The sequence below is a fragment of the Helianthus annuus genome, chromosome 6, assembly GCF_002127325.2.
Source record: "Helianthus annuus cultivar XRQ/B chromosome 6, HanXRQr2.0-SUNRISE, whole genome shotgun sequence".
In the NCBI taxonomy this organism is placed as follows: Eukaryota; Viridiplantae; Streptophyta; class Magnoliopsida; order Asterales; family Asteraceae; genus Helianthus; species Helianthus annuus.
In genome coordinates, this window is record NC_035438.2 from 7345176 (window position 1) to 7363657 (window position 18482).

The 18482-nt window shown below is 34.9% G+C and overlaps 2 protein-coding genes across 3 annotated transcripts; both read right to left on the reverse strand.

The window, feature by feature from the left end:
- Positions 1-1000: 1000 nt before the first annotated feature.
- LOC110864535 (protein ABCI7, chloroplastic) lies at positions 1001-6088 on the reverse strand. Of its 2 annotated transcripts, XM_035974351.1 has the most exons (4): positions 5092-6088; positions 3756-4015; positions 1167-1486; positions 1011-1110 (listed from the first exon to the last, which is right to left on the reverse strand). In XM_035974351.1, the coding sequence occupies exons 1-3, from the start codon at positions 5977-5979 to the stop codon at positions 1168-1170; spliced, it is 1467 nt and encodes a 488-aa protein (XP_035830244.1). In that variant the 5' UTR covers positions 5980-6088; the 3' UTR covers positions 1011-1110; position 1167. The 2 variants fall into 2 exon arrangements, with proteins under 2 accessions (XP_021969317.1, XP_035830244.1); XM_022113625.2 differs by having other exon boundaries at positions 1001-1486.
- A 3487-nt stretch (positions 6089-9575) lies between these two features.
- LOC110864536 (MND1-interacting protein 1) lies at positions 9576-12978 on the reverse strand. Its single transcript, XM_022113628.2, has 3 exons — positions 12874-12978; positions 11163-12782; positions 9576-10319 (listed from the first exon to the last, which is right to left on the reverse strand). The coding sequence occupies exons 2-3, from the start codon at positions 12774-12776 to the stop codon at positions 9813-9815; spliced, it is 2121 nt and encodes a 706-aa protein (XP_021969320.1). The 5' UTR covers positions 12777-12782; positions 12874-12978; the 3' UTR covers positions 9576-9812.
- Between the last annotated feature and the right edge of the window lie 5504 nt (positions 12979-18482).

An 18482-nucleotide genomic window follows, 5' to 3' on the forward strand; every position in this document is an offset into this window, starting at 1 on the left:
AAGTGATGAGCAAATGGTATTGGGTACTCGTACTGTTACCAAATTTATGAAACCGGTATATTTTCGGTACCGGTTTTACCCTCAAATACCGGTGCCGTACCAATACCAACCGTACCGTACCCGGTATATTCGGTATCAGTACCCACTTTTGGGGATTTCGGTAACGGTATTTTCGGTACCGGTTGGTACTGAGCTCATCAAATCCTGTAGCAACGCAGCAATGCAAGTAATTGCACCGTTTAGATTACTTTTCATACACACAGTAAGTAAATTGTATTTCGTTTAAATGAGGTTTTATATACACAACAACTTATTTTGCTTTTTTTTTTGTCTTTTTCGGTAATGAATGAATTATAGCATGCAAAATTAACTTGGATATTTAGAATGCTGTTGAGCAAATCGTATCAAATCCAGTAATCAAACCGGTATCGTATCGGTACCAAATTTACTATACCAAATCATTTTCGGTACCAATTTGGTACCCACCTTTTAGCGTTTTCAGAATCGTTACTTTCGATTCGACACTGGTCTAGCACCATACCTGTATTATTGATTTTTACCATAAAATACCATACCGTATTGTACCAAGCATTTTTTGTGCCGGTACCTAATTTCGATGATTTTCCAGATCGGTACTTTCGGTGGCGTTACCGGTACCGAGCTCATTCATATTTTAACGTGTTAGCACCGTAATAGCTGAACTGAAAACAACCGAATTTCCAACGTTTGGGTCCTATTATTATATATTAGGTTATTTAAAATCGTTTTTTAAGGACAGAGTGACTATCATTATCACGTCATTTTTATTTATGTTTTGATATTCGGTATCTGCTTGCCGTTGTTGACACGCCTTTTGTAGTCATTGGGTTCCCGCCGCAACGCGCGGGCTGAAAATCAACTAGTTTGTTTGAATAAAATCATCTTGAAGATTTTATATATTATACTATTCACCAATAAATGGATCTAAAATTCCATTCTATGTTATGTTTAACATAACAAATTTGAAAGTATGATTGAATTTTACAATCATATTATTATTTTCTGGAAAACAAAACAAGTGTAAGTTATGTTTACACAATTATCCCATACAAAAATTGTATGCTGAATCTGGTTTCAGCCATTTAAACACTTCAAATTCCATAATATAATCAAATCCCACTTTTTTGGTTACATATCCATTTCTACTTCAGGATCAAGCAACTTCTTTACATAAAGTTCCACCTTCTTTCTGAGATCACTGGACGGAAACCGCTCAATAACCTCGGCCCCAAACGAGACGATTAGAGCTTTTCGAGCCGTTTTCAAATCAATACCTCTTGCCTGAAGATAAAACAACTGGTCCTCTTCCAAATCACAGATCGCAGCTCCATGAGAACACTTTACGTCATCCGCAATTATCTGCAAATTCGGTTTCACATTAACTGTTGCACGTGGCTCGAGAATTAGGCTCCGTGTTAGTTGCCCTGCATCCGTCTGTTGTGCGTATCTGCCAACGTTTAACAAATTGACCACAGCATTACCAACTTTGACCAAAGGATGTCAAGAACAAGGTCTTGTTTGCATTTATCTTTTCATAATCTGTCTACGTTTGTCCGTTCTTGCAAAGTGATTATTTATTAATTTTTGGTATTTCAAGGACAATGGTTATACGTAGAGGTGGAAATTTTGACGTAATTATTTACAAACAGGTTGATTTGTGTTATGTTTTATCTCTAATAGATCAGTCGGGTTAAGGCGTGAAGCTAAAATATTTAACTAAAAAACAGGTCAAACTGGTTGAAAGTCATCCTAGTTAATAGTGGTAATAGCGACCACTGTAGCGTTTTGCGTAGCGATGCAATCAATTGACGCCATCTGATGTTTTGCGACTTAAAAGCGTGAAAACAGTGGACTCATGGTTTTAAAAAACGGTTGAGGTGTGCGCCTCGAGGCGCGCCTCAAGGCGAAACAGCCAAAAAACGATTCTAAGGCGCGCCTCAGGGGGTTTATACTGTATGTGCGCCTCAGGGGTTTTTGATATTTGTTTTTGATGTTTTTGAGTTTTTTTTGTCAATTTCAAGCAATTTATGTCTTTTTTATGTGTGTTTTTGATTATTTTGATGAATTTGATGATGAATTTAGTTAGTATTACTATTTCTATAAGATATATAATATTTATATTTATTTTTGGGTAAATTACAGTTTTCGTCCTTTATGTTTGTATCGAATTGCAATAGATAGCCTTTAACTTTAATAATTACAGTCACAATCCTTTATTTATAAAACTCATTACACTGTACGTCCTTTGGCCATAACCTGGTTAATATTTTCAGTTAAATATAGCATGTGTTTTGCACATGAGGGTACATTGGTAATTTGACTCATTTCTTTATCTAAAATAAATAAATTTAAACAATATAACAAATCAGATTTAGAAAAATTATACAATATATAAAAATAAAAACATAAACCCATATATAGCTCTCTCTCTCTCTCTCTCAATGTTCAGTTATCCTCCGGTGACGGTTTTTTTCTCGCCGGAGTCGAATCAGATGTATTATTTCGAAGGAATATTCCTTTCCGGTCACCGGAGCTCCATTACCGTCTGTCGTTAACTCGAACTCATCGACCTTATCGTCGGTCACTGGATCAGATGTATTATTTCGAAGGAACATTCTCGCCGGCAATCTTTTAGCAATGACTCGAACTCATCGTCTGTCGTTGATGTGAAACCGTTATCGTCACCGGCGTCGCCACCGAAAAGTGTCGGAATCGATCTCAACCTTCCGCCACCGGCTGAATCGATGTAACTTTGATCTGCGATATGCTTCATCTTTTCTTCAATGGGTATGAGGTATCAGTCAATTTAATTTGGGGGAATCTAGGGTTAGGGCTTGAAATGAAAGACTCACCAAGATTAAAACTTTATTGTCGCATCTGCCCTTCTGAATCTTCAAGATTGTTGATAGATGAAATTGTTGAAGCCTCAAAATGTGAATTTGATTTTTTGAGAAATTTTCATAAAGTAAGCTCTCAATGTCTTTGAAATTTTTGTCTTTACCTTCTTTGTTTGGATGTATGTATATACGGGTGCGTGTTTGGAGGAAAATGGTGATGGTGATGATGCCTGATGATGATGGTTGTAGAGGGGGTTGTAGAGAGAGAGAGAGAGTACAGTGGAGTGGAGACGATGATGATTTAAGTTTATATTATTTAAATTTTGACAATTGTGTGTATTAAATGACTGTTTTGCCCTCACATGAGTTGCACATGATCTCACTTAATTGAAATTTTTAACCAGGTTTGGGTCAAAGGACCTAAGATGTAACATGTTTCGCAAATAAAGGACCGTGACTGTAATTATTAAAGTTAAAGGTTATCCATTGAAACATGCTATAAACATAAAGGACGAAAAGTGTAATTTATCCTTTATTTTTTAACTCCGCCTCGGGCTTACGCCTCGTGAGGCGAAGGGAAAACGCCTCGAAACTCGTTTCCGTTTTTTTAAACCTTGAGTGGACTTTTAGGTTTTTTTTTAAATATAAATAGCTACTAAAATAACAGCGTATTTAGGGTTTTTTGTTTCACAATTGAAAAAAGAAGCGTATTTATATGTGTATTTTAGCTATTTTTGATAAAATATACATGTAAAATATTTCTAAAACTTTCTTCTATTGTATCGCTAAACATGAAATAGCGCCCGCTATTTCATCGTTGTCGCTATTGTCAACAGTGAATCCTAAATGTAATCAAATGCATAATATTCAAAGAATTACCTGTTGACCTTAATGTTGCCATCAAAAACAGCTTGACCGAGTGAATGAGCCACAATGCACTTGTGAAGTTGCCTAGAAAACCCTCGTGGATGATCCAACACTATTTTACTATGTAGATCTTGCGTTTGATCACAACCAGACAAATGAAATGTCGATAATCCCGTGATTGTGTCCGACCCAACTTGTTGCACGTGAACATTGTGTCTACTTAACTTGCCACCCGTGCTTACTTCTACTAAATCATAACTACTTGACTTTTCCTACAATAATCAAGTTCATAGACGAAAATACGTGAAACGGATCAAAATCATACGGATTAGTGTTTAAATACGTTCTAGACGAAATTTTTTTATAGATAAACAAATTTGGTAGAAATTTCGGCAGCATAACGACGTCATAACAGATTCATTGATACCGAAAGAGTTTACACCTTTAAGCTCAGGGAGAGAACACACAGTTCGATCTCCATCAAATCTAAAACTTCTAAAACTTTTCTATCCTAACGCATGTCTCCTCTATATATAGTCTAAGACTCATACGTTGGGAGCTTCAACGCATGACACATGCGTTAGTCAACACTTAACGTATGACACATACGTTCTATATCTATCAACGAATGACTACAAGTCAAACGCAACACTCATGCGTTACACCAAACTAACAAATACATATACAACACACATACTATCTAGCATATTCGCACAGTAACGGACACAAATATCTATCAACAATAGAATCATTTAGAAGTTGTGCTATCATGAACAAAAAAGCTTAAATTACACGCATAATGTATACACACACAATTAAACCCTTGGTTTTAAAAAGCGCGCCCTAGGCGCGCCTAGGCGCAAGGCGCAACAAGGCGCAGGGCCTGGGGCTTTTTTGCTTCTCGCCTTGTGTAATTACCGGAAGCGACCAAAAGGCGCATTTTTTGATATTTTTTGTGGGCTTTTTGGCCTGAGGCGCGCGCCTCATGTAACTTAGGCGTTTTACTGCATAAAAATGTTGTACCTTGGGTTTTTTGACTTGTACATGTAATTAAAATGGTATAAAAGCCTTACTTATAGCTATATTTTGGTTAAAGGAAGCTAAAAACCTATGAGATATGTATGGGATATATAAAAAAAAATTATATAAACATCTTGCGCCTCGGGTACGAAAAGCCCACCGCTTTTGCGCTTTGCGCCTCAATTTTAGACCTCGTCGCTTTTGTGCGCCTCTCGCTTTTTAAAACCAAGATTAAACCAAGCCCGACGATTTAGTTTCAGTTTTTTTACATGAACCATATATTCATTTCCATAAACATAAACACCATAACAACAAGTGAAGCAATTACCTGCCGAACGGAGGTCCATTTAATATGAGCCGAGCTCAACGACTGAGTCTGAATATACGAGTGGCTAACTTTAGCTTCTTCACCAATCACCACTTCCATAACCGAATTAGTCCAATAACTCAAACCACCATCACCACCCATAAACTCTTCAACTATCCCAATCTCCCCGCCTTTCTCCACCACCACTAACACCCTCGGATTCGAAACCGGCAACTTTCTCGAATCTTTATCACTCCCTTCACTAGCAACATACCTCAAATGCAATGGACCCTCAAACCTACACCCTTCTGGCACATAAACCACCACCAAATCAGGTGACCCAACACCATTAAGTGACCAAAACAAGTCACCTTGTTCATTAACAGGCAAAAACTCAACTACCCTTTTTGTAATTTCACTTGAACTAATCTTACACAAGCTCCCAACATAAACCCCATCTGGCAACCCTGATAATTGGGATAAAGAATCAACAATGTACCCATCAACTATAGTCAAATTAACCAAAAGGGTATCTCCAAAAACACTCAAATTGGTCAAAGATTGTGGTGGAGGGGGTGAAACAGGTGTAATCTCTGATTTCTTGATGAAAGATATGTCTGTAAACCTAAAAGGTTCGTCCTTTCTTGAAGGCCATGGGGTGGAAAGAAGGGCTTCTGAAGCAAAATCTCTAAGCTTTTGAAGATGTTGTGATGATGATGATGAAGAGGGGAGAGAGTCTTCTAAAGATTCTGCAATTTGGAGAACAAATGGGTCTGAAAGGGCGGTGATTGGGGATAAAGATTTGATTTTTTTTGGTTTTGTGAAGTTTGAGAGGTGTGGAGTTGTGGGTATTGTGAAAGATTGAGATGGGGTTGAGAAGATGGTGGGTGTGAAAGCTGAAACAGCCATTGGTGGTTTGCGGTGGGGTTGTGGAGGAGTTGCGGTTGTTGTAGACGGCGGAAGAGTCACCGTCAAAACGCACTCAGTTGTTGAGTTTTGTATTATTTTTAGTTAGGTTCCTGGAATATTGATTACAACTTTACCCCCTTTCTAAGGCCGTGTGTAGTCATAAAGCCCCTTATGGGGCTTTATGCGACACGTGTGGTGTCACGTCACACGGAGGCTTTATAGGGCGTTATATCACTAGAGCCCGTAGTCATAAAGCTCATACCCATCATTACCTATTTATTAATTTTCAATATTATTAATTAGTTATAAAAACAATACCCTTTTTTTGATTGGTCCAAGTTTCAAACCCTCCCTCCACTACGCCGCTATGGATATCGCGCTCTCCCAAATTTTTTTGGGCATAGCGCCCCTCGTTTCGGTGTTCCGGCGCTATACCGACGCTATGGGGGGTATACCGCCCCACTACGTATGCTCTAAATATTGTATCCAAACTAGGAGATGCCCTGCTCGCGTTGCGAGGTGATGGCTGAATAATTCTCAACCAATTAAAAAAAGACTATTATAATTTTGTTTGGGAAAAAACAAAAGCGATGATAAAACCGTAATTTTAGGCTAAGGGCAAAACTGTAATTTTTCAGGACTAATGAGCCAGTGTTAGGCAGTTCATTGACACGGGAAAAAAATAAATCGAGTAAACAAATTAAAACAAAAAAACCTTTATAGTTTTGCTAAAAAAACTAAAATGATGTGAAAAACGTAATTTTTAACTGAGGGCGAAATCATAATTTTAATTCAGGGATAAATCGTAAATTAAATGGACCAATGAGGTAGTGCCAGGAAGTTGCCGGCATGACAGTAACTTTACACTGAGGGCAAAATTGTAATTTCACCTGGGAAACAAACAAAAACGATGGGCAAAATATAAATTTAAGTTGGGGGCAAAATCGTAACTTAGCTGTGAGAAAAAAAAAACTAATGACAAAAGTATAAATTTATACGGGGCAAAGTCGTAATTTTGAACCGATGGCAAAATTGGAATTATTAGCTGGGAGCAAAGGCGTAAATTTATTTTTAAGTGGGGGTAAAAACATAACTTTGAACTGATGGCAAAATCGTAATTTTAAGGGAAAAAAACTAATGACAAAACTGTAAATTGAAACGGGTAAAAATCGTAATTTTTAACCGGGGGGAAATTGAAATATTTAGCTGGGAACAAAAGCGTAAATTTATTTTTAAGCGGGGGCGAAAACATAATTTTGAACGTATGGCAAAATCGTAAATTTAAATCGGGATAAAATTGTAAATTTGTTGGGCCAATAGGGGAGTGCCACTATTATCCCTGCCGCCCATTAAGCGCAATGAAAGGCCACAACTGTTACCGTGTCGGCGCCGACACTTGGTTTTGTTGATGAAAATTTCGTCGTGTGTAACTTGAATTTATACCGTCTAATGAAAAGGTATCATATTTGACTCGACTTGTCTTCGAACAAGATTTACGTTTGACGTAGATCCACTGTAAACGTACGTAAAAATAAGTAGGAAAACGTATTATGTTTGACTCAACTTATTTGCGAAAAAAACAATTACGTCGAAACATAAACCAACTTGAATATATATCGACATGTGTAAGAAAATAATGTTTTTTAAGTTAAAGAATGTTGTGGCGGCGTGGAAACGTAAAGCAACTTGATTTTATACCGTCAAATGAAAGCGTATTATATTTGAGCCGACTCGTTTTCGAACAATATTTATTTCAAAACGGGTGTATCTATTTACACCCAACTTTTTGCTATTTACACCAAGTGATGTAACATTAACAAATATAAATTTGTGTTTTTCGTTTATAACTTTCGTTATATAATGTTTTATTTAAAAAACGAATATGGTTTTGTAATGTACTTGTTTTAATCTACAATTTATAAATTTTATAAAAAACGGAATATAAAATTTTATAACGACTTATAAAACATTATATTTGATACGGCTCCATTTTTTGCAAAATTTGTATTAAAATGTAGATAAAAATAAGCACATCGCAAAACCATATTTGTTTTTGAATAAAAGACTATACTTCGGAAGTTATAAAAGAAAAACACAAATTTGAATTTGTTAATATCATATCACTTGGTGTAAATAGCAAAAGGTTAGGTGTAAATAGTAGGACTCTTTCAAAACATACATAAAAACAAACACGACGAGTCATTTCTAGAAACATTTACGACAAAACGTATATCAACTTGAATTTATACCGATAAATAGATAAAAATAAGCATGTAAAACTCCATTACAAGTCTTTAGAAAGTTGTGGAGGTGTAAGTGTAAATGCTAAAAGTTTGAGGGATAAAGATATAAAAAAAAAAAAACACACACAAACAGAATGCAAGTCTAAGACTAAAAGTTGTAAGATCTGAAACCATACCTTATAGTCTAATTAAACTTTTTAAGCTCTGGAATGTAAGGGAGGCTCAACCATTTTAGGCCCCAAAACAAATAAAATAAAACTTCGGCCCTCTTTACAATTTAATTTGTTTTTGTTATAAACCACCCAACTATGATTGTAAGAACCTAAACTTCTACTATCAGTTTTGGATAGTGTAGAATTATGAAGATCTTACCCTGACCAGTTTAGGTAGATTGAAAAAACTCATACCAATACAAAATCACCATCATATAGATGTGGGGCTAGCTTTAGAATATAATTAACAAGTACATAGCTTTTTGACTTATATAACAAAACCGAGAGCCTTCTGTTATACTAATATCCAGTGTTGTAAAAATCACGACTAGGCGGCGATTAATCGCTAGTCAGCCAGTAACTAACTGAGTAATTTTTCATTAATCAGTCTATTAATCGCTAGTCGGTCCTAGTCGGCCAGCCAAAAATCGGCGATTCTGGCAAAAAAATTGTATATTTCCCGGCCAAAACCTCTTAATTCTGGCCAGTTTCCAACAAACCATGTGAATTCCAACAACTAATCTTGTATACTTCAGAAATGAGTTGAGTAAGAGTTAAAACCTAGTTACTTTCCGACCATTTAGACAACGGCTACATTAGCCATACCTTAAAACCTAAACCGAGTAACGTCGTCAACTCGTCATCCACTCCAGTCTCCCTTTGCACAGTTGCATCCATGTCGTGTCAGCGTACGTAACATCAACTGTACACAACCACCAAAACGGTTTTTGACCCGAATCTTTCGTCGGCTCATTTATTCATTAGTTACAAATAGGTTGACTTGTATTATGTTTTATCCCTAGTTAACATATATGGGTAAATCAGAAGATGCATTAAAAAAACAAGTGAAACATATTTCACAAGCCAAGAAAATCACACGCCACATGGTATAGCCCAGTTGGTCAAGGGAGTTTTCCGTAAGGTTTCTCCTCTGGGGAGGTCCCAGGTTCGACTCCTACTGTGTACATATTGGGATTTCAGTATGGAGTTGGGCCTGGGCAGGGTTTAAGAGCTACATATTGGGATTTCAGTATGGAGTTGGGCCTGGGCAGGGTTTAAGAGCTTGTCTTGCCCTGTGGGGTAGTGGGTCCTTTAGCCCCTACAATTGCCGTTCGAAAAAAAAAAAAAAAAGAAAATCACATTAAAAGACCAATTATTTTTACCTTTTACTTATGTAAAATGCACAAGCAACCCTGTCTGCCAGACAAACAGGTACATGCTCTGCAGCTTTATTTATAAATATTTAGTAATATAGCAGACTTGATCAAAACACAAATTCAGGAGACAACAAAACAACAATCCTTCATTCTTCTGTATATCCACAAGCTTACCATAATACTTCACCTTTCGATATATATTAACTTCGGTTGCTTCCGATTCAAGAGCTGGCCCCGAAAACACGAATCCTCTGTTCAATAACCACACGACAGATCGGACACGTTGCCTTCCCTTTCGTCCCGTACTCATCGTTGCAACTAGCACAAACAACTTGATGCGCACAAGGCAAGAACACAACGGAAACTTCGTCTTTCAAACATAGTATGCATTCCCGATCAATCCCGCTTTCTTTTTCATCGAAGTTATCGAGATTGTCGAGTTCGTGGAGCAGCCTTGCAATCGTTGGGTGGGACCCGTTGGGAGTCTCGTTTGCTGACTCGTTAGTTGGATGCTTGTTGTCTGAATTGGTTGACGTTTTGAGGCGTGCGAGTTCTTGTTCGAGTCGCTGGAGGTCGTCTTTGTGGCGTTGGAAGTCTAACTCGATTTTGGAACGTAAAGCTTCTTGCTTTCTTTTGTTGTTGACTTCTGTTGCCTCTTTGAGACGCCTTTCTTCTTCAACTTGTGCAAGCGCACGTTCTTTAGCTTTCTGTTCTTGCTTCCACTTTGCCTATTGCGGAATTCAAATTTATTATTTAAAAAAAAAAGAAAACACTGATTTGGAAATTTAAAAGGAAGAACATAACCCACATAACCAATATGATTGTTTCTTATTTTTTTGGAAATTTAATAAAATTTAATCAGAAAAATCAAACCCATCAAACTCTTGATTAAATTTTAAGAAACCCATGAAGATTTAGACCCGTTCTTTTATCGAAACCGAAAACCTATTATACACCAAAGCTTCAATGTATGTTTTTTAACAGTGAAACTTTCAAGAATACTAAAAAATAACAAAACCCGAAAAACAATTTTATCTTGATTTTAGTTTAGATATATATGATGTCGGTTGAGTTCATTTCAGAACTCTAAATAATTAGATAACTTTCAGAACTCCAAATAAACAATCTTTTTATTAATATATTTTTTATATTTAGTGTACTTTTATCATTTTTTATATGTAATTTTATTATTACACATATGTAAACTAGTTTTTTTACATATATTTAATTAATTATTACACACACACATATATATATTATATATAATTTGGAAATTACACATATGTAAACTACTCTTAACATGTATGTAATCATAATAATACATATAAGAAATGATAAAAGTATCCTGAATATAAAAATATATCTATAAATGATTGTTTATTACGAGTTCTGAAAGTTCTGCAATTATTTAGAGTTCCGAAATTATTCCAACCCTATATGATGTTTAAGAAGTTTGTAACGATATGAAAATCTCCCTATAAATACGTTTAATTTTTTTAAAAGACATAACAACTACAGCCAATATATGAGTTTATATATAAAAAAACTATACGCGATAAAAAAAAGCATACCTCAGCTGCCTTTTTTGCCGCCTCAACTCGCACCATCTCTTCTTGCAACTCAACGATCATCCTCTTTTCGGCTGCAATATCCTCCTGCAACTTAACTCTCTGTTTTTCCCAAGCCAAAAGCCTCTTCAGATACTTCTTCTCCCTTCTAGCAACTTCCAAACACGTATTAACAGATTCTGAAGCACTCAACTTCGAAGCCTCCATTTCCGCTCTGATTTCCGCATTCTCCGTTTCAAGCCGTCTAACCGCCGCATTCGCACGGTCAACTTGACCGCTCGCTTTCCGCAAAGCAGTCTCCATCTCCGAAAGCCGCTTCATCGTCGGATCTTCAACCGTCGGCTTCCCCTGTTTCAAACGTTGCGTCTCCTCCCGTTCCATCCGTAACATTTTCAATTCGGTGAGATCGTTACTGAGTTTTCTCGCAGCTTGCATCGCTTTCTGATGCGCCCATTCTTTCCGTTCCTTCACTTGTTTCTCGAGATCTTTGATTTGATGCATCAGACTCAAGATCATCTCGTCTTTTTGATCCTCGGGTACGTATTCCGTATCACCTTCGAGATTCATATCGCGAAACTTACTCAACATCATGTTCACCCCTTCTTGATTCTTAACCGCCTCTTCGGTTTTTTCAGCAACTGCTTCAATCGCGTTTGACGAATGCCCGTTTGACAACGAGCTTGGACCAACTTGTGCGTCTTTTTTCTTCGCGCGGTATCCCGCAGCGAACATCGCTACGTTTCTTTTTAAAAGCACTTTCATCGAAGGAGTAAGGTTAAACCTCTTCGGACACTCGATTTCCCTCTGCAAACTCAATTCCGAAGCGGCATACGATAAAAACCGGCTCATCGGAAAATCAGCCGTTCCGCCACTTCCGAAACCCCATCCACCGTGAAACCGACACAAAGCCGGAGTCACACCAACCGAATCATTACTCATCTTCTCCACATTACTCACAACCGGACCACTCGACTCACCATTACTACAACCATCCCCATTACCATTACCATTACCATTCGAACTCGAACCCGGGATTTCCATCACGCTCGCTCGACCGACATGAAGATCACTCATGAGCAAACACCACATAGCATCACCCTTACTCAACTGCGGCTTAAGCTGCTGCAACAAACACACCATACCCGCTAACGAAAACCCCTCCAACTGCCTCAAATCATCGAAAACATGCTCACTCACAACACAATCCCCCTCATTCCCATTCGAACTCCCATTCGACACACTATTCAAAAACGCCAACGAATTATGCAAAATATTAGTCAACACATCCATCCCACCATAACAATGCCCATTAGTCAAAACAGCCCTCAATGCAACATCCTCATCATAACCTAAAGCAACAAGCTTTGCAATCGCCTCATTATACAAAAAGTCCAAATTTTTCATCAAGATTTCTTCCAATTGTTCTTCCGTACAGTACCCCCAACCACTATTTTCATTAAAACTAGGGTTTGAATCAGAATTTGGGGACAATTCATTAAACCCTAATTGGAAATTCAATTTATTGGCTAAGGATTTATCGGTTGAATCGGAATCTGATTTGGGAACACGGGGTCTCCGATTTGTACGGATGTGTTTGTCTCTAACAGTGCAACCCATTTGATCCTATAAAGATTGAAACTTTGTGTGTGATGAAGAAAAGATATGATTGATAAGTTGTGTGTAGATATAGAGATTGGAAATTAGGTTAACTTACAGATCAAAATCGCCTGATTGTTGCAGAGAAGAGAGAATGAAATGGGAAGTTGGAAACATATGATGATGTGTTTTGGGTGATTTGAGTGAGATTGTGAGAAGGTGGTGTGATCATGGGCCAGGTGAGTATGGGCCAAGTCTGTACTCTAAAAGGATTAATGGGCCGTCATACTATGGGCCAGGTGAGTATGGGTCAAGTTTGTACCCCTAAAAGGATTAATGGGTCATACTATAGGAGTATAAGAGCATCTTCAACGCGGAGATCCGGATCAAGCCCGAAAGGAAACCGGACCGTTGTGGCAATGGAGGAGTTGGCGAGGGAGGTCCGGTTCGTTTTTTGTGTGGGGACCACAAACACACACATTTTGTTTTTAATTTGTTTTTTATATAAAAGTGGTGTGAGATATGGAGGTTTGGATTGGTTTAGCGTTGGTAGAAAAAATGTAAGTCTTTTAGATAGAGGTTTGGAGTGATGTGTCGTGCTGAGGTGGTGGGTCTGATTTCAGACCCACCTCAAGCGTTGGAGATGCACTAATAGTATTTTTAGCATATCCATGATTTGTTGAAATGGGATTGTGTTGGTAACAAAATGGGCTTTGAAATGGTGTAGTGTGAATAAGATGGAGAAGTGAAGGATGTTGATTGCACGATGAGATAAGGGTTAAAATAGAGAGCGGAATAACTGAGTCATAACTAAAAGTTGAACCACTTGAGAATCAATGAATATAGATAGGGAAGTGAGGACGTCGATTACGAGACGAGATTAGGGTTAAAGTAGAAATTTGAATGATTGAGTCATAAGTATAAACTTGAACCACTTGAGAATATAAAAGGGAGTGGCGGGTGCCAGTTATGAGACGACATCAAGGTTAAAGTAGAAAGCTAAATAATCAAGTCATGACTAAAAACTTGAACTAATTGAGAAATCGATGAATAAAGATAGAGAAGTGATGGACATTGATTCCGAGACAAGATTTTGGTTATAATAGGAAGTCGAGTAATCGATTTATAACTAAAAACTTGAACAACTTGAGAACTAAATAAATAAAGAATAGAAAAGTGAATGGCGTCAATTGCAATATGAGATTATGGTTAAATCGAGTTGTTGCTTTTTTATTTTTATTTTTTTGAATGACAACACATGCTCCTACTCTATTACACCAATAATCCTAAATACTCACCCTTGCTCAGGTTTAAACCTGAGACCTCTCCACTAAGAAGCATAAGCTTCTACCAAGTAGGCTAGCCCCACATTGAGTTATAACTAAGAACTTGAACCATTTGAGAAATAGATGATTTGATTATGGTTTCCTTTTGTTTTAGATATGTGTAGTTTGGCTATGGTTATTTATGTATAGGAAACCTAGAAAACAGACCGATCTAGTATACATTTTAAGAAGGAATCCAAATAAACATATTAATATTTAATAGCAATAAATTTAAAAACATCATGAGGGTGGCAAAGGTTTAGGTTACCATGCAAATACTCTCAATCTCTGATAACGAAAGTGAAAAAGATGGAGATTATCAAACCGACACTACTTAAGACAAAGGTTAACAATCTAACACTCCTCGTGACGAAGTTAAGAAAGCGATTCATTTGAATCCATAATAGAATTATCCGTCAAAAACCAACATTCGCATAGCTTTGCGTCAACTGAATTAACTAGCAACCGATAAATTGTTTCATGAAGCATTGTGTCGATTCATCCAATCAATGCGATGGTTAGCTGCATATAAACCACTAACTTTGGTCTTATTTTGTGGGTTAGATACACATGTTGGTTCTTGTAATTGTGAATTTTCCGATTGAAATTTCTAGTAACCTATCAAAAGATTTCAATCTAAAAGTGGTCACACATGTTAGAAGTATTTTCAGGAAACAAATAACCTACATTAGATATTTAGATAAATCTTATATTCGTTTCAAACATGATAGACATTACGTTATAATAAATATCTGAGCATTAATATCAAAAATTGTGTTCCAGAGTTAAGGTTTTTGGCTGTGATTGAAAGAACTTCACAATTACGCATACTTAGGTCGAAAATATGTCTATTGGGTGGCATGTACTTTAGTAAGCAAAAACAAAGTTGTAAACTCTCGTTGGATAAAGCGAACAATGTCTTTCGACACTAGTTTACGAACATGCAATTCCTATATCACGAAGACTGTTTTTTCTACACATTTAATTACATTTGTTAGATCTGTTATAACTTAGGGATGCTTTAGTTGTAAATTGTAATTCAACCAATCAGGTAGAATCCATCTTGACTTGGGACTAAGGCAAACGGTGTAGAATGGCATAAACCATACCATAATTTTTTTTAAATGACAAATGTTACTCTACGCCTACTTCTAACTACCCCAATATATTCCTAAACCATGACATAATTAATTCGTTAAAAATAGAGTTCATGTTTATGTGATTTTAATACAAATGTAACATGCATCAGTAAACATAAGTACTTTTGTTAAACTTGAAACTAGAAGCGGTTGTCTTTCATCTTTATACGTTTTATTGAAGTAAATTGTATTCTGGTGAGTTTATGCTTTTAATTCAAACAAAGTTTTTAGTATAATTAAATTGACTTTTACTACAATTGATATATAAAATCGAAAACTACTCATATCTAACACTACTCCATATAAAAGGGGGCAATCGACTTATTTCCCTTGATACAACAACAAGTGATCACACATAACCTTAACAATTTATAGCTTTAAATTTGCAAGTAATATTCTAATAGCAACTTTAGGAAAAAAAAACACCAGTTTACCATATTTAAAAGTTTGAGATTTTTGTATCTATATTTATGTTTAATAATTTAAAACATATTTGGTAGCACGCGTAACACTAATCATTTCTTATAGTACAAGATTTAACCAAACACTTCAAGTATCATGTGTATCGATTGATATATCTCAACGCAACAACGCTAGACTAATCTTGTGGCCTAAAAGTATCATAAAAGTGACAAGAGATAGATTTGGGACTAATGTCATAAAATTAGGTTTTGAAAGATAAAGGACAAGCTAATATGGGTTTAGATGACGCTACAATTCAACTTCATGTTGCCTATTCAAGAAGCAACAAATACAATGGAGGTTAATTGTTAAACCTCCAATAAATCTTCTTTCAAATAACAATAATAATTAAAATAATAGTACGAGTAATAATTAACAATAACAACAGTAATAATAATATTGTTATCATAATATTACTACTCCTATTGTTGTTTTGCTGACAGTAGTAGTATTACTACTACCATTAGTAGTAGTGCTATTATTGTTGTTGTTGTTGTTGTTGTTGTTGTTGTTGTTGTTGTTGTTGTTGTTGTTGTTGTTGTTGTTGTTGTTGTTGTTGTTGTTGTTGTTGTTGTTGTTGGTTAATTCAAAAGTGTGAGAAGTGTGAGAAATATTGTGGAGATGACATGTGTACTCAACCTAAATTAATTCAAAAGGGTAAACAAGTAATTTTCTTATTGATTTAATTAATTGATAACCTTCCATAACCGTCACCCTTAATTATAGGAATACGAATTAAGAATTAATCTACGAATTTGTGTCATCTCGTTCAGAACTGTATAGTGTTACATACTTTTTATATACTGTTATATGGTGTTATATAGTGTTTTTTGGTGTTATATAGTGTTATATGATGGATGTATACTGTTATATAGTGTTAGATGGTGTTATATGGTGCTATATAGTGTTATTTAGAGTTATATAGTGTTATAGTGTTATATTTTTCTGATAGCATGTCTATGATAGATGTATAGTGCTATATATTGTTATATAGTGTTACATAGTGTTATATGATGTTACATAGTGTTATACGGTGTTATATGATGGATGTATAGTGTTATATATTTCTTGTAGCAGTTACATATTTCTGGATTTTTTAGAATGTCCGGATTTTAGAATAAGTTTAAAATTGAATCGCTAGAATTTAAGAATGTATCGCTAGAATTTAGAAGATGTTACCTAATTTGAAACATATACAAATACCCTATTACCCCTACAATTTTCAAATCAGTTCAAATAATTAAAACACAATTTATAATTTGGTCCCTATTGATCTCAACCATTAGATCAAAGATCTAATGGTTTAAAGCACTTCTTACACTTTAGACACTTTGTACACTATCTCTCCCCTATTGTTATTATTATTGTTATTATTATTACTAGGTTATAACCCCGTGTATTACACGGGGTTGAATAAATAAATTTTATATACTAAATAATAAAACAATATATCTTTAAAAACCTCATTTATTGTACGGGTTGAATAAATAATTTTATATATTAAATAACAAAAAATTATATCTATAAGAATCATATTGTACGGGTTGAATAAATGTAATTTTATATACCAAATAAAAAAAGTTATATCTTTAAAACCACGTGTATTACACAGGTTGAATAAATGTAATATTGTCTACCAAATAATAAAATAATACATCTTTAAAAAACCAAATTTATTACACGGGTTGAATAAATGTAATTTTATATACCAAATAATAAAAAATTACATTTTTAAAAATATGTGCATTACACGTTTTGAATAAATGTAATTTTCTGTACTAAATAATAAAAAATATATATATCCTTAAAAAACCTCATGTATTGTACGAATTGAATAAGTTGAATAAATGTAATTTTATATACCAAATAATAAAAAAATTACATTTTTAAAAATATGCGCATTACACGGTTTGAATAAATGTAATTTTCTGTACTAAATAATAAAAATATATATATATATATCCTTAAAAAACCTCATGTATTGTACGAATTGAATAAATCTAATTTTATATATCAAATAATAAAAAGTTATATCTTTAAAAAGCTCATGTATTACATGGGTCGAGTAAATGTAATTTTGTATAGTGAAAATAAAAATATTTAATATATTAATACAAAGTTTGGTTTTCGTGATAAAAATAGATTATTCCTTTGTTGCAAAATTTGTTAACAAAGTCTCAATAAATTTAATCCTTTATTTAAAACTACGTAAATGTATAAATGATAAATAATAGGAAAATTGGTATTTAATAAACCAACCTTTAACCAGTTGGTAAATAATAATCCAACCTTCAAAATTGGTAAATAATAATCCCACCTATCAACATGTTGGTACTCAATGAACTTCCGTTAATTTTTTTTAACTGAAGTTAGTTTTTATGTTTTATTTATTACACAAACAGTCCCTGTAGTTGTAATTTACTAGTTTTAACTATTTTATGAAACAAAAAAAACACTCGAAAATCCTCATTTTCCTCGATTTAAGGTTTATAAAATAGTTAAAACTAGTAAATTACAACTACAGGGACTGTTTGTGTAATAAATAAAACTTAAAAACTAACTTCAGTTAAAAAAAATTAACGAAAGTTCATTGAGTACCAACATATTGATAGGTAGGATTATTATATACCAATTCTGTAGATTGGATTATTATTTACCAACTGGTTAAAGGTTGGTTTATTAAATACCAATTTTCCTAAATAATATTAGTTAATTTATTTTAAGTTTCGTAAAATCTATTTGATACCAAACTAAACAAAATGCTCAAATATAATTAATTCAAATCAATAATATTATAAATG

Bases quoted from the DNA above. Each gene is read 5' to 3' on its own strand.
- LOC110864535 (XM_022113625.2), bottom strand. From the start codon at position 5,979: ATGGCTGTTTCAGCTTTCACACCCACCATCTTCTCAACCCCATCTCAA. The intron at 4,016-5,091 runs GTAATTGCTTCA...TGATTATTGTAG, and splicing joins AATGGACCTCCGTTCGGCAG to GAAAAGTCAAGTAGTTATGA. The intron at 1,487-3,755 runs GTAATTCTTTGA...AAACGTTGGCAG, and splicing joins GGCAACATTAAGGTCAACAG to ATACGCACAACAGACGGATG.
- LOC110864536 (XM_022113628.2), bottom strand. From the start codon at position 12,776: ATGGGTTGCACTGTTAGAGACAAACACATCCGTACAAATCGGAGACCC. The intron at 10,320-11,162 runs GTATGCTTTTTT...ATTCCGCAATAG, and splicing joins CGGCAAAAAAGGCAGCTGAG to GCAAAGTGGAAGCAAGAACA.